Genomic DNA, 16,459 nt, shown 5'->3' with positions numbered 1-16,459 from the left:
TCAATAGGACCTCTATCGAGAGGATCCAAGCTGGCTCATCACAGTGTGGTACAGTTGCTGCAGAGAAAATGGATCAGAGTTCAATCCACAGAACCATAAGAGTGGCAGAGAGGATCACTGGAGTTTCCCTCTCTCCATGCCCCTCCCCCTCCATGCCATTTTTCATGATATTCATCATTTTCAAGATTCGTCTGGAGGGTGCACAAAATCATTGAGCACCACTTCCATCCACCCTTCACACAGCATCTTTTAGCTGTCTCTGGGAAGAGATACAGGAGTGTCAGAGCCAGCACCATCAGGCTGAGGAACAGCTTCTTTCCAGAGGCCGTGAGAATCTGAACAACCATATGAATTGCTCACACTACCCATCCAAGACTTTAATTTGTACAAAACAATATTTTTATAAATAGCATGTTTGTCCTGCATATGTATTATTTGTCTGTATGCAATGTCGGAATGTGCGTTTGCGTGCTTTGCACTGAGGATTGGAGAACACTGTTTCATCGGGTTATACTTGTACAATCAGATGACAATGAACTTGGTTTCTTGACACAGCTTCTTGTAAATGTCCTTAAAGAAGTGAAGACTAATACCAATGATGGTGCTGGCTGAGTTCACAACTCTGAAGTCTTTTTCTGCTTGTGCATTGGCACCTCCATACCTGACAATGATGCAACCAGTCAGAATGCTCTCCACAGTACACCTTTAGAAATTTGCAGGAGTCTTTGGTGACACACCAAATCTCCTCAAACTCCTCACAAAATGTAACTGCTGGCGAGCGGCCCTCATGATTGCATCAACATGAAGGCCCCAGGATAGATGTTCAGAGATGTTGACACCCAGGAATATGAAGTTCTTTACCCTTTTCCTTGCTGACCCCTGATGAGAACTAATTTGTGTTCTGGTTTCCCCACCTTGAAATCTACAATGTCATTTAGTGTTGCTGTTATTGTGACACCATTCAAACAGCTGATCTCACTGTGTATGCTTCCATATTGCTGTCTAATTTTACTGACAATTGTGATGTCATTGCCAAATTTAAATTGTGCCTTGCAACAGATTCATGGGTGTGGAGAGCATCGAGGAATGGGCTGAGCATGCGTCCTTAAGGTACACCTGTGTTGATAGGAGGAGATGTTACTGATTCATACTCACTTGTCTTCCAATGAGGATGTCAAGGATTCAGTTGCAGAGCAAGGTCCAGAGCAACTTTTGAAACTTACTGACTAGTACTGAGGGGATGATGTAATTGATAAAAGGCAGCCTGATGTGTTGCTGTGGTCCAGGTGATCCAGGGCGAAGTGGAGAGCCAGTGAGATTGCATCTGCTGTGGAGCAATTGTGGTACTAGGTGAATTGCAATGCGTCCAGGTCTTTAGTTAGGTACAAGTTAATTCTGGCTGTGACCAAACTCTTGAATCATTTCATCATAGTAGATGTGAGTACTACTGGGGGAAAGTCATCGAGGCAGCTCACTCTGCTCTTTTTCAATTAAAAAAAGACATAGAGCCTTTCTGGCCTACAAGCCTATGCTACCCAATTCACCTACAATCCCTGTACAATTTTGACGGTGGGAGGAAACTGGAGCACCAGAACGAAACCCACACAGACTTAGGGAGAACGTACAACACCTTGCAGACAGTGCGGGATCCAAACCTGGGTGGGTGGCACTGTAACAGTGTTGCACTAACCATGCCACCCCTTAGCCACCAGTAGGATTGATGCCCTTCTGAAGCAGTTGGGAACCTCTGATTGCAGCAGATCAAAAATGGCCATGAGCACTCCAGCTGGTTGGTTGGCACGGATGTTCAGTATCCTGCCAGGTACGCCTTCTGAGGGTTCACCCTCTTGAAAGATGTTCTTATGTTGGCCTAAGACACATATCATAGGATCACCAGCTTCTGCAGGGATTCTCATTGGTACTGTTGAATTCTCTTTTTCAAATCGAACAGAAAAGTTGTTCAGCTCATCAGTAGTGAAGCATCACTGCCATTTATGATGTTAAACTTGTAGGATGCAAGCCCTGCCATAGCTAGCAACTATCTGATCCTGTTTCAGTCTTCACTCTGAAGTTGTCTATTGTGTTTGCGCCTCTGTTCTGTGCCTGTCTTGTCTGTGTGTCTGTTGTGTGCATGTGCGCATCTGTTGCATGTGCATGGGTCTATGTGGTTACACATCTGTTGTGATTGTGTGTGCGCGTGTTCAGACATACCATCGCCTTGCGCAGGACAGGGGGTGGGTACCTGCTTGGTAAGCTGAGACTACAAGGATTTTGATGGGCTATCGCATACGTATATGATGACCATGCTCTCCAAAATGGCCTTTGGGGAAGGAATCCAAAATTGGATTCTACTGCTTAACACAGTCCAAATCAATGGGTGGGAAACAGATAACTTCCCCATCAAATCTCGAGTCAGGCAGGGTTGCCCTCTCTCATCAGTCCTTATTGTGTGTTGCATAGATCCCTTTGCTAAATCCAACTGGAAGGATGAAGTTATGGGAGGAGTGTCGTTGGCGGGCAGTGCAGCACTAGGTCAAGGTCTCCCTGTGCATGGGTTGCTACCTATGCACAGGTAATAAGAGGGCAAATGGTCATTTCATCACTCAGTGATGTCAACACCCCCTCAACCTCAACAAAGAGATACTGAGAAAGGAGAAGGAGCTCCAGGAGACCTGAAGGAGAGAAGCATCCCCCACCTCTGGGAGACTGGGAGCAGTACAGAGACCCACAAGTACAGACCAGAAGCAGAGCAATGATTGCCAGATCCAGAAGCAACCCCCCCCCCCACAAGGTACAGCAGAGCAAAGTTCCCCCCTCCTTCCCAAGATAGACATTACTGATTTCCCCCCTCCACCTCCCTCCCTGGTCAGGGGGGGACTGATTTTCACCCCCTCCTCAGGACAGATGGATGCCCCTCTTGGGGACAGGACTGATTCCCTACCCCCACTTCCTTGCTGGGACAAAGGGTATGATTTACCCCCCCCCACCACACCCTGGGAAATTGTCTGATTTAACCCCCACCCCCCAATATGGGTCATAGGGAATGATTCCCTCCTCCCTCTGTGGGACAGAGGCACTCATTACCCCTTCCCTCCATCCCCAGGACAGATTTCCACCTTCCTCAGGACACGGGGTCTGATTTCACCCCTCCCTCCCTCCCTGGGATAGCAAGACTGATTTCCCCCCTATACCTGAGACACAGGGATTAATTCTTCTCCCAAAGGTGGCGGTAATGGTGCTTGGCAGTGGCCTCGAGGGGATTGCAGTCTCTTGGTAGCTAATCATGGACAGGTAGGCCTTGACCTACCAGGGCACCAATAACAGGAAGATGGAGGAAATAAGCATCTTTAAAGCAAAGTTCCTTTTGTGGCACAAAAGGTTTGATGATGAAGCAAGTTCAAAAAATTCAGATTTGGCGAAAAAGAACATTTAAAAATGCTATCAGTACCTCTTACAGCAAAGATTTACTTTATTATTTTATGGGATTTACTAGAGATTTTTGTGTCTTCTCTGCCTTTCAGCATTGAATGGTTACAACTAATGCTTTTTAAGTTCATTTATTTATCATCCAAATTGTACAAGTACAATCCAAAAGTATTCTTCAGTCCTCGATGCAATACACTGCAAACATACATACAAACGAAGCATGTATGGTACAAGAGAAATTACAACCAGTTAAACTCTATATACTGAGGTAACTTTTCTTTTTACCACTTTAGAGAAATTACAGACTGAGAGTGTTAAAATCAAATGTGAAAAAAAGGTTGACATTTTCAAATAGTTTACATTTAAATGTCAAGTAAATATTTTGTTCAATAAATTAAAAAGAACAATTTGGCTTCTCCAAAGAGAAGAGAGCATTACCACTTTCCCCAAATTATTGGTTAATTTGAACAGCTTCAAATTGTTCGAGCCATGAATCTTGAGTATTACTTATGATTTGAAGGTCATTTATTATGACTCTATAAAGAAATTAAATTGGTATTGTTATTAAACTAGGCTACTTCAGTCTTAGTGTTGTCATGTCAAATCCGTTTTTCTAATGCTAGGCTGAGTAAAATGTCCAAGTCACTTGGTGTCAATATTCACACTTCTCAGGAAAAAAAAATCTGGAACAAATTAAAGGTGATCCCAATTTTCCTTTGCAACCTACTGCCTTTAAAATGGACACCTGATGAAGTTTCTAACTTTGTGCATAATTACATCCATGTTGCTATCAACATTTCATATTTATTTGCATATAAATGTGAATCATTTACTGTTAAATAATAAGAACTGCTGATTTAGGAAAATGAAATCAGTTTCTTGTTAGAGTTTCTGTGATAAAGTTATTTGGTATCTTCATCTATGCCAATTATACCCCAGGCTAAACCTGCTCCTTGGTTTCCTGATTCAAGACTTTCTGGATTACCACCTTTGCCCAGGTCATCTTCATTCTCATGGACCTTCAAGTAAGGGAAAAGATGCATCAGTTTATTCTATTTATACTTTACATTCTAATCTTGGAACAAGACTTGCATACAAAAATATGGAATACAGAAATTAAGGTGGATTTTCTGGGATAGCAAAATTTTTGAATAATTTGATTAACATTTTTAAAATGCAAATTGTGGTTCAAAATGAGGGCATTTAGTGAATAACCAAATATGGATACAAAAAAGATTGTTAATAATCTGAATTTATAATTCTGAAAAATAAAGTCTCAATGCTCCTTGTGACATAGATTCAGCATGAGACAGTAATCTTTATTCAGCTAGTTATGAAAGGGATTAACCTCTAGCATATTAGTTCCCCTGTAATTGTACTGGCTGCTATTATAGTATGGTACTTTCTGAAGTTCTTGATCTACAGGGAGTAAGATATCAAATGTTGACATATTGAGCAAAATTTTCAATTGCAACCCAAATGAGAGGACGGGTAACACTTAATTTGCAGCCAAATTTTGCCTTATTAACAATTTTATCTCTTCTTTGGCCAGGACTGAGTGAAGTACCTTAGTGCTAGTTCTCAGCAAACTATGCCATTCATTGTTGAATCAGAGATAAAGAATGACAAGTGACAGTGACCACTGCTGTAGCCACGTTATTTGGGATATCTCTGAGCTGGCCACACCAATGCAAATGTGATTGCAAGTGTCCTGGCATGTACACAAAAGGAGAAATCACCTCAACAAGCCAATGAAGCATGAGTTTTTAAAAAAATACAAAACTTCACTTGCTGGACACACTCAGCTGTACATTACTGGATTCTCTTCATTCTGTTTTGAAGATTTTTGATTTAAAAAAAAAACAAAGTTCACATCCTTCCATGGTGAGTTAAAACAATAAAATCAATCAATACATGTTGGTTTTATACTGTCACTAAATCACTTTTTCTCGACTGCATTTTAATTAACCCAGCTTGTTTCTGATTCTCCTGTGCTAAACCACACTAATAATGAATCACAATTTGATTTTTAAGGTAGTAAACAAGTCTAGATGCTAGAAAACACAAAATAAATGTTTTGGGCCAAACACCTTCAACAGGAAGGTTTTAATTTTTGATTTTCAAGTGTTTTTAGATTAAAGCTTCTATGGCTTTGCACATCTACAGTAAATTTCATACTGGAAATGGGGTATGGAATAACTTAGGATCTGAAAAACTAATTCTGGCTTCCAGCAAAGTGACATTGAAAGCTGCAATTTGATTCAACGTCTTTTGTTGTTTTTTTCCCTAAGAAAATTCCTGCATGAATTAAGCCTCTGTTAAATGTCAATTAAAGTGAAGCACATACCTATTTCAGCCATTCTGCATTCTCAGTCAGGGAACATGCCAATAATGATATTAAAAATTTCAGTGCCCTCCATAATGTTTGGGATAATGATGCATTTTTTTCCTTTATTTGCCCGTGCTCCTCAGATTTAAATTTGTAATCAAACAATTCATGTGATTACAGTGCACATTCCAGATTTTTTTAAAGGGTATTTGTATACATTTTGGTTTGACCATGTAGAAATTACAGCACTTTTTATACATAGTCCCTTCATTTTAGGGCACCATAATATTTGGGACATAGTAATACTATGTATATTATAGTCATGTTTAGTACTTTGTGGCATATTCCTTGCATGAAATAACTTTTTGAACTCAGTGATTCGCAGACATTCTGTTTCTCTAGCTAATTTTGGGTTTGCATCTTGCAGTGTAGCCTCTGTATGTTTGTTCACGATCTTCTGAAGACAGTTGTCATTTATTGGCACAACGACAACTACAGACTCCAAAGGTGATCAAAAGCTTGGAAGCAAGCCTAGCTCTCATACCTGCACCAATGAAGCAATTAAACATACCCAAGTACTCACAAACACCTGTAAAGCCAAATGTGGCAAATACTACGCTGCCCTGAAATGAGTGGAGTATGTATGAAAAGTGCTGTAATTTCTAGAGTTGAACCAAAATGTATAAAAATAACCTTGAATAAAATTTGGAATGTGCACTTTAATCACATGTGAATTGTTTGATTATAAATTTAAAACTGTGGAGTTCAGGAGCAAATAAAGGAAAAAATTCTTTACCCCAAACACTGTATTTCTTGGGGAGGAGCGACGTGATGGAGTAGTGGCTGGTCAGGGAACTCCAGCCCTCTCCGGAAAAGTTTTTTAAAAAAAGACACAAAACACAAAGGCACAAACATAAAAATTAAAACAAAGTGAAAGTAAAGGTGGGAAGAAAATGGCAGCGAAGAAAGAAAAGTCGAAAGCAACGGGAAGAAGAAAGAACGTTGGAAGAAGAAGGTGAAGGCCTTACCTGTCCGAGGAGGCCCACCATGGAGAGAGAAGCCTGCTCCCTAAGGTCAGTTGAAGTCCCGAGCTCGGGACTACAAAAATGGCTCGCGGAGCCAAGTAAAAGTGCGCAACCGCGCATGAAAAAAAAACACTATTTCTTAAATTACTTTATGGAATTTCTTCATAATCATGTTCTCAGCCTTTTAATTGTTGTAGTTATATGTTCTCAAATATTGTTTTTTTTCACTGATTAATTGTTTAATAATTCATAATAAAATGTAACAGTTTTATTTCTTTAAATACAGAACCTCCCACTTTGTTTTTACTCTTAGGCAATCCTACTTTGAGTAGGATCTTCTCAAGATTTGTAAAGGTCCCTGCTCTATTTAGCTTTCAAGAATTAATATTTATGCCAAAATAGCCCACCCAATTTTCTACTAATTTATTTTATTTGCTCAATCACAATTGGAAATATACAACAACTAAAATGGAATCCACTTAGAACAGAGCATTCCCTTCAGATAATGTATCAACCTACTCAACAACAATCTAATTTTTTTCCTGATTTCACACCTATAACCCTTCATTTTTATTACATCCATGTGCCTACCTGAGAGTCTTTTAAATATTCCCACTGTCACTAAAACCAAGGAGCTGATTGCAGACTTTAGGAGGGGAAATCAGAAGTGGAGAGAGTGAGCAAATTTAAATAACTGGGAGTCACCATCTCTAAGGACCATTTCTGGACCCAACACACAAATGGGTTATCGTGAAGAAAGCACATTAGTGCCTGGACTTTCCGAGGAGTTTGTGGAGGCTTTGTATGACGTTGAAACCTTAGCAAGGTTCGACAGATGTGTCGTAGAAAGTATGCTGACCAGTTGCGTCACAGCCTGGTATGGGACACCAATACTTTGAAGCAGAAAGGTAAGTGACACAGCCCAGTGGACCTGGTGCTGGGAAATGAACCTGGTCAGGTGGCAGATCTCTTGGTGGGGGAGCATTTTGGTGAGAGTGCTGACACTCCCTTAGCTTCAACATAGCTATGGAAAATGGATATTAAGAGTCAAACTGTGAAAGTGCTTAACTGGGGAAGGATGAGGCAGGAACTAGCAAAATATATTTGAAACAGATGTTTCAGGATGAAAGCACAGAAGTAATGTGGAGGACATTTAGGACCACCTGAGAAGGGTTCAAGAAAGGTTTTTCCCAATGGGAGAAGGAAAAGATGGTAGGAAAAGGGAACCACAGCTGACAAAACAGGTCAGGCCACAAGTCCAGAAGAAGAAGGAAGCAGGAAGGGCTTATGAGATGTATATGGCAGCCAGGAAGGAGCTTAAGAAAGGACTTAGGAGAGCTCAAAGGGGGCATGAGAAGGCCATGACATGTAGAATTAAGGAGAGCCCCAAGGTGTTCTATGCGTATGTGAAAAATAAAGAGAATGAGTGTGAGGCCATGAAAGATGTGCCTAGAGGCGGAGGAGGTTGCGTAAGTCCTAAATGAATACTTTGCATCCATATTCACAAGAGGAAAGCATTTTGATCACGTTGAGGTCAAAATTGAACGGGTCTGTGTGCTGGACAATGTAGAGATTAAGAAAGTGGTAGAGTTGGATCTTCTGAAAAACATCAAAATTGATAAATCCACGGAGTCGGATGCAATATACCCCAGGCTGCTGTGGGAAGTGAGAGCAGAGGTAGTTGGGGCAGTAGCTATGATCTTTGAATCCTCTTTGGCCAAAGGGGAGGTGCCGGAATATTGGAGAATGGCAGATGTAGTCCCCTTGTTTAAAAAAGGTAATAAGAAGAATCCTGGGGTTTATAAAGTGGTAAATCTTAGGTCAATGGTGTTCAAACTAATGGAAAGGATTCTTAAGGATAAAATCTAAGAGCATTTCGAGAAGAACCATCTACTCAAGGATAGTCAACATGGGTTTGTGAAGGGAAGGCCTTGCCTCACGTGTCTGAGTTTTTTGAGGAGGTAACAAAAGAAATTGATGAGGGTAGGGTGATAGACATGGTCCCCCATGGTACCTTGGCTGTGTGGATAAAAAAAAATTGGCTTGTAGGAAGAACGCAGAGAGTAGTAGTGGAAGGAAAGTATTCTGCCTTGAGTTGGTGACAAGTGGAGTGCCACAGAGATCTGTTCTGGGCCCTTTGCCTTTTTGATTTTTATAAATGACCTAGATGAAGAGGCAGATGACACAAAGGTTGGAGGAGTTGTGGATGGAGCTGAAGGTTGTCAAAGGATACAAGAGGATATAGACCAGATGTAGAGTTGGGCAGAGAAGTGGCAGATGAATTTCAATCCAGATAAGTATGAGGGGATGCATTTTGAAAGAACTAACCAGAAGGCTGGGTCCAGGGTTAATGGTCAGTTACTTAAGAGTGCGGACTTTGGGGTGCAAACTCATATATACCTCAAGGTTGCCGCACTCGTTGATAGGATTTGTTAAGAAAGCCTACGGAATGCTGGGATTCATTAATGGGGGATTGAATTCAGGAGTAGAGAGGTCTTGCTACAAATCCTTGTTTAATTCTGGTCACCTCATTATAGGAAGGATGTGGAAGTTATGTAGATGGTGTAAAGGAGATTTACCAGGATGTTTACCTGGCTTGGGAAACAAGTCTTGAAGCAAGGTTTGCAGAGCTGTGATTTTTCACTTTGTATCGTAGAAGGATGAAAGGAGACTTGATAGAGATCTATAAGATTATGAGGGGCATAGATAGGGAGGACAGGCAGCACCTGTTTCCTAGAGCAAGATCAGCAAACACCAGAGGACATCTGTATTGTTAAGGAAGTTTAGGAAAGAGATCAGGGTAAGTTTTTTAAAAATTATACAGAGTTTTTGGGTGCCCGGGGATGGTAGTGGAAGCTGAAAAATTGGGGGCATTTAAGAGACTCTTGGACAGACACAAGGATGAAATAAAAATAGAGGGTTATGGGGTAGGGAGGGTTTAGTACCGTATTTTCACTCATGTAACGTGCAGATGTATATAACATGCAGAAAATCATAAATGGTGTAAAAATATTTTCATCTAACATGCACATGCATATATCATGCGTGTGTGATAAGCGTATACAGAGCCGTTGTCATACCCACACTCCTGTTCGGCTCTGAATCATGGGTCCTCTACCGGCTCCACCTACGGCTCCTAGAACGCTTCCACCAGCGTTGTCTCCGCTCCATCCTCAACATCCATTGGAGCGCTTACATCCCTAACGTCGAAGTACTCGAGATGGCAGAGGTCGACAGCATCGAGTCCACGCTGCTGAAGATCCAGCTGCGCTGGATGGGTCACGTCTCCAGAATGGAGGACCATCGCCTTCCCAAGATCGTGTTATATGGCGAGCTCTCCACTGGCCACCGTGATAGAGGTGCACCAAAGAAAAGGTACAAGGACTGCCTAAAGAAATCTCTTGGTGCCTGCCACATTGACCACCGCCAGTGGGCTGATAACGCCTCAAACCGTGCATCTTGGCGCCTCACAGTTTGGCGGGCAGCAACCTCCTTTGAAGAAGACCGCAGAGCCCACCTCACTGACAAAAGGCAAAGGAGGAAAAACCCAACACCCAACCCCAACCAACCAATTTTCCCCTGCAACCGCTGCAATCGTGTCTGCCTGTCCCGCATCGGACTTGTCAGCCACAAACGAGCCTGCAGCTGACGTGGACTTTTTACCCCCTCCATAAATCTTCGTCCGCGAAGCCAAGCCAAAGAAGAAGAAGAAAGAAGAATGTATTCTTCCAACTGACAAAAGCAATTTGCATTTAAATGGGACATGAGACAAAACACATACCAGTATCTGCCACAGTTAATCTTGTGCAATTAACACCCAATCAACTTCCCCCAGAGGTGTCAATCGTCCATGATATGGATGAATATCCTGCTGCAACACATTAACAAGCTTTGGAGAGGAATCAATTAAATAGATTGAAGACATGGTTCAGAGTTAAGCAGGATTTTAATTCTAATGTTGTCTCAAATCAGAGGCACTAGATATATTAATCTCCTCCTGCAGGGACAAGTCTGGGCAATTAACATTGATAAGGTGCAGTGCCCTAGCAAAAATGTCTTGTTTTATAGGAATAGCGTGACATTCAGTACAAAGAGATATTCCCAAAATCAAAATGTCCATGCCCACTACAAATTGTGTGCGTTTTTTTATTGCCACCATTATTTTCTCATGCTCATATTACCACGCTCGCTATAAATTGACAACGCGTCTTTTCCACAGCCCTATGAATTGTGCACGTTATTTCAATGTCGCTATTATATTCCCAATCCCGCTATAAATTGCTGGTTCAACTTTCTCACACCTGCTATTAATTGTGCACATTCTTTCAACATGTAAAAATATTCTTGTGTCGCCCTTGCACACACACATATAATGCACAGCGGTGCCTGGTTAGTAAAATATGCATATAATGCACGTGTTTTATGTGTAAAAATATGGTACTTTTTTAAAAGGAAAGGATATATGGGTTGGCACAATATTGACGGCGAAGGGCCTGTACTGTGCTGTATTGTCCAATGTCCACCCTATGCTTCTCATGAACCTTTCCTCCTTTGTTTCTCAAAATAGCAAAACTTTGTCACCCTTGCTTCATAAGATATATTCTCCATCCAGGCAACATCCTGGTAAATCACATCTGCATTGTTTCTGACTGAGGCGAGCAGAACTGAATTCAATGCTCCAACCACCCTATCAACGTGTACAACAATCTTGAGAAATCTATGGACCTGAAGATTCAGGTGCTTCTGCACATTCTTAAGATTCCTGCCGTTAACCGCATACTCCACCTTCAAGTCCAACCTTACAAAGTGTATCACTTCATACTTAATTTGAATGAACTCCATCAACCATCTCTGCATCCTGTCTCTATTCTGTTGTAACCTCTAAGTCTTCTACACCATCCACAACATCTATAACCTTGTGGCATCTGCAAACTTGTTGACCCACCACTTCAATTCTTCATCCAAGTAGTTCATAAAAATTACAAGGAGAATGGGTCCCTGACAGATCCTTGTGAAATGCCACTAGTCTCCACCATCCAGTCTGAATACATTCCATTTGCAGGGAAACTAATTCCAAATCTGTTAAGGTTTTACAGATCCCAAGCCTCATGACTTTTTGAATTGAGTCTACTATGGGGAACTGTGTCAAACTCCTTACTAAAATCTATATGCCACATCCACTGCCTTACCTTCTTCAATTTCTTTTGTCACTTCCTTGAAAAGGTCAATTAGGGGGCCTATGGGGATGACCTGCCCCATCTCCATGCTATCCCTGAAAAGACAATGCTTCTCCAAATGTTCATACATTTTGTCCTTAAAAATTCTCTGCAAATTTGCCCATCACTAACGTAAATCTCACTGCTACATAATTCCCATGATTCTCCATACATTTTTTTAAGCAAGGGGTCTACATTTGTCATTTTTAAATTCTCCAGTACCTCTTCCTTTCCTATTTTCTGTAAATTAGAATATGTTCCTTCAAATTTTATTTTCTCCTATGTTCTGCGGCATATGTTCAATCCAATCTGTCAATAGGTTCATAATTTGGCAGCCTGGAACAAATTCACGTCATCAATTCAGAACTGCATCAAAATGTATTCTGAAAATATACCTTTATTATACTTCACCTCTTTGTAATTATCCAGTAGTTAAAGGAATTTGTGTTTATACGTAGGTCAATGTCATTTTCATGTCAGCGGCTATGGTTTTACAAATGTTGTTACAAACAGAATTTGGAAACAAATCCAATTTGAGACATTCAATCTATTCTGGTTGACTGAAACCAAAAACAACTTTCTCCATTTTTAAATGTCTTGCTTGGCAGTAAAACCTTAACACTTACCACCATACTACGTCCAATTATTGAATATTTTCCTGCAAGGCGAAGCAGCCGGTCTTCCATTTCAAAGCGGGAGGTACCATTTTCATCAGCTTCTATGTTGCCAAGGTCACCTACATGTCTATATAAAATGAGGATTTAACTGTATAAACATGCACTTCTTATGCGTGTTTAAACTGTTGAAGTGACACCTTTTACTCACTGGCAGTGTTCTAATGCTTTGGTAGGCTAAGCCTACCCAAGGCTATTTTATTCCAGGAATCAACTTTTAACAACTCAAATGAACTTGCAAGTTTTCACTCAGCTACAAAATTATGAGTAGTTTTTTTTTTCCATTTTTTAAATTTTATTTTTATTATAATGATAAATATAATCATAAAAATTATAAAATTATTTTAATTCACATCCAGATTTTTATTGAGACACTTCATCTGAAGCCTAAAAATTCTCTTAAACTAGTCTGAGAAATATAATATATGAAAATTCTCGAGTTGATAAATGAAGCTCAAGGTTAAAAGTCATTTATATGATGACAAGTTGAGACTTCTTAAAAAATCAGCATTTTATTCATAAACATTCACCTCCTTTTATCTTGTGGTGCACCATGTTTTTCACTACAGGGGTTAAAATGAGGGCCTGTACAATCGAAACCTAAAAACAAATATTGAACCGGTTTTAATTTAATTTAGAGCACAAATAGACCCTTCCAACTCACAAGCCCACAGCGCCCAAATACAACAAGTGAAACTCAATTAACCTACTGATGCTGTGCATCTTTGGAGCATGGGAATAAACCCATGTAGACATGAAGGGGAAAAACATATATTCCTTACAAACAGCAGTAAATTTGAAGCCAGGTCACTGGCATTGAAATTGTGTTGCACTAACAATGATTTGTATAATTGAAAATGATGTAATCGTTTCTTCACAGACTAGCAATAAACATTAAAGACTCCCACAAATATATGTTCTAGTCCACACAAGATCTTATACGTTTTTTAAAAAAAATTAGACTTACAGCATGATAACAGGACCTTTTGGCCCACAAGCCTGTGCCGTCCAATTACACCCTATTAACCTACAACCCCAGGTAAGTTTTGAAGAGTGGGAAACCGGAGTCCTTGGGAAACACAGGGAGCATGTACAAACTCCTTACAGACAGCGCCGGATTCAAAGTCTGGACCCTTTGTTGGCACTCCAACAGCATTGTGCAAACTGTTGCACTAACTGTGCTGAACTTAAAAATTGAAGGTTGCAGCCCCACCCACACATGCTCAGTGGCTGAGGGACATTGTGTCCTGCTTAAATTTTGTAAAGATATGTTATTCAATTAATACATCAAATGTAAGATTTCTAATGCTATGGGGACCGTTCTTGAATTACTTTCATAACCTTAGACAAAATGTTATTTCTAAAGTTTTATATTTGCCATTTTATTTTATGAACAAAGTACATATTTTCTTTAGTCATACATCTTGGATTAGGGGATATGGTTCGTGAAAGAAAAATAATTTTTTATTTTTCACACTATAAACCATATTGACCAAGATACATACAGACATTTTTTTTCTTGAATATATAGTGTCATTTTCTCCCCCTTTTTCCCCCCTCCCTTCCCTCCCTCCCTCACCCCCACACCATTTGTTTGAAGTTCAATCTATAAGATACATTAAACCCGTTAAACAATGTTATCACTTAATAAAAATAAACAAGAAATTTTACTGAGTCAGTTCTTTTCATTGTCTTCTCCTTCTGTCATTTTAGGTGATGGAAGTCTATGGTAGGATTTCTCTATTGTATTTCATGTATGGCTCCCATATTTGTTCGAATATGTGATGTTATTTCTTAAATTATATGTTATTTTTTCTAATGGAATACATTTATTCATTTCTATGTACCATTGTTGTATTCTCAAGTTGTCTTCTAATTTCCAGGTTGACATAATACATTTTTTTGCTACAGCTAGGGCTAACATAACAAATCTTTTTGTGCTCCATCCAAATCAAGTCCAAATTCTTTATTTCTTATATTACTTAAGAGGAAGATCTCTGGGTTTTTTGGTATATTGCTTTTTGTGATTTTGTTTAATATCTGGTTTAGATCTTCCCAAAATGTTTTCACTTTCTCACATATCCAAATTGCATGAATTGTTGTTTCCGTTTCCTTTTTACAGCGAAAACATCTGTCTGATACTGTTGGGTCCCATTAATTTAACTTTTGAGGTGTGATGAACAGCCTGTGTATCCAGTTATATTGTATCATGCGTAACCTCATGTTTATTGTATTTCTCATAGTTCCGAAGCATAGCTTTTCCCATGTTTCATTCTTTATCTTTATGTTTAGATCTTGTTCCCATTTTTGTTTAGGTTTACCACTTGTTTCCTCGTTCTCCTTTTCTTGCAGTTTGATGTACATGTTTGTTACAAATTTTTTAATTATCATTGTGTCTGTAATCACATATTCAAAATTGCTTCCTTCTGGTAACCTCAGACTGTTTCCCAATTTGTCCTTCAAGTAGGTTTTCAGTTGGTGGTATGCAAACATTGTATCGTGAGTTATATTTATCCTTCATTTGTTCAAAGGATAATAATTTATTTCCCGAAAAACAATTTTCTATTCTTTTGATCCCTTTTCTCTCCCATTCTCTAAAGGAAAGGTTATCTATTGTGAAAGGGATTAGTTGATTTTGCGTCGATATTAGTTTTGGTAGTTGGTAATTTGTTTTATTCCTTTCTACATGAATCTTCTTCCAAATGTTGAGCAGATGATGCAATACCGGTGAATTCCTACGTTGCACCAATTTTTCATCCCATTTATATAGTATATGTTCAGGTGTCTTCTCCCCTATTTTATCTAGTTCTAATCTGGTTTTTCCCTTGTTTGATAAAAATCTGATAGGTATCTTAATTGTGCGGCTCTATAATAATTCTTAAATTTTGGTCATTGTAAGCCTCCTTGTTTGTACCATTCTGTTAATTTATCTAGTGCTATCCTCAGTTTTCCGCCTTTCCATAAGAATTTCCTTATTATTTTCTTTAATCCTTGAAGAATTTCTCTGTTAGGTGAATTGGTAATGACTGAAATAGGTATTGTATCCTTGGGAAAATGTTCATTTTAATACAGTTTATCCTTCCTATCAGTGTTAGTGATGAGTCTTTCCAATGCTCTAAATCATTTTGTAATTTTTTCATTAATGGATGATAATTTAGTTTATATAGATGGCCGAGATTTTTATTTAGTTCTATACCCAGGTATCGCATTGCTTGTGTTTGCCATCTAAATGGTGATTCTTTCTTGAACTTTGTGAAATCCGCATTATTCATTGGCATCGCTTCACTTTTATTTGCGTTGATCTTGTACCCCGATACTTCTCCATATTCCTTCAATTTCCTATGTAATTCTTTTATTGATATTTCTGGTTCTGTTAAGTATATTATAATGTCATCTGCAAATAGACTGATTTTATATTCCTTCTCTTTTATTTTTATCCCTCTTGTTTTATTTTCTGTTCTTATCAGTTCTGCTAGTGGTTCTATAGCTAACGTGAACAGTGAGGGAGATAGTGGACATCCCTGCCTTGTTGATCTGCTTAAGTTAAATTGTTTTGATATATATCCATTTACTGTCACTTTCGCCAATGGCCCCTTATATAATGCTTTAATCCAATTAATATATTTCTCTGGTAGGCTGAATTTTTATAGTACTTTGAATAAGTAATTCTATTCTGTCAAAGGCCTTCTCTGCGTCTAAAGCAACCACCGCTACTGTTGGAGTTTTATTTCCTTCTACTGCATGAATTAAGTTAATAAATTTACAGATATTGTCCATTGATCGTCTTTT

The 16,459-nt window shown here is 39.3% G+C and overlaps 1 protein-coding gene and 1 long non-coding RNA gene across 3 annotated transcripts in view; one reads left to right on the top strand and one right to left on the bottom strand.

The window, feature by feature from the left end:
- The first annotated feature begins 1,039 nt into the window (after positions 1–1,039).
- On the top strand, positions 1,040–6,466 carry LOC138738915 (uncharacterized). Of its 2 annotated transcripts, XR_011341861.1 has the most exons (5): positions 1,056–1,110; positions 3,522–3,694; positions 4,366–4,451; positions 4,979–5,310; positions 6,183–6,466. It is a non-coding gene; the product is annotated as an uncharacterized lncRNA (long non-coding RNA). The 2 variants fall into 2 exon arrangements; XR_011341860.1 differs by lacking the exon at positions 3,522–3,694 and having other exon boundaries at positions 1,040–1,110.
- The window catches only part of LOC138738912 (superoxide dismutase [Cu-Zn]-like), a 29,060-nt gene continuing 16,052 nt past the window's right edge, over positions 3,452–16,459 (bottom strand). Inside the window, exons 3-5 of the mRNA XM_069890103.1 lie at positions 13,201–13,270; positions 12,623–12,740; positions 3,452–4,445 (exon numbers count right to left, since the gene is read on the bottom strand). Coding sequence (XP_069746204.1) covers positions 4,329–4,445; positions 12,623–12,740; positions 13,201–13,270 — 305 coding nt within the window. The 3' untranslated portion in view covers positions 3,452–4,328. The remainder of the gene's footprint in view (positions 4,446–12,622; positions 12,741–13,200; positions 13,271–16,459) is intronic.

This window comes from Narcine bancroftii, chromosome 7 (assembly GCF_036971445.1).
Source record: "Narcine bancroftii isolate sNarBan1 chromosome 7, sNarBan1.hap1, whole genome shotgun sequence".
NCBI lineage: Eukaryota > Metazoa > Chordata > Chondrichthyes > Torpediniformes > Narcinidae > Narcine > Narcine bancroftii.
This window is presented reverse-complemented; position numbering and strand designations above follow the sequence as displayed.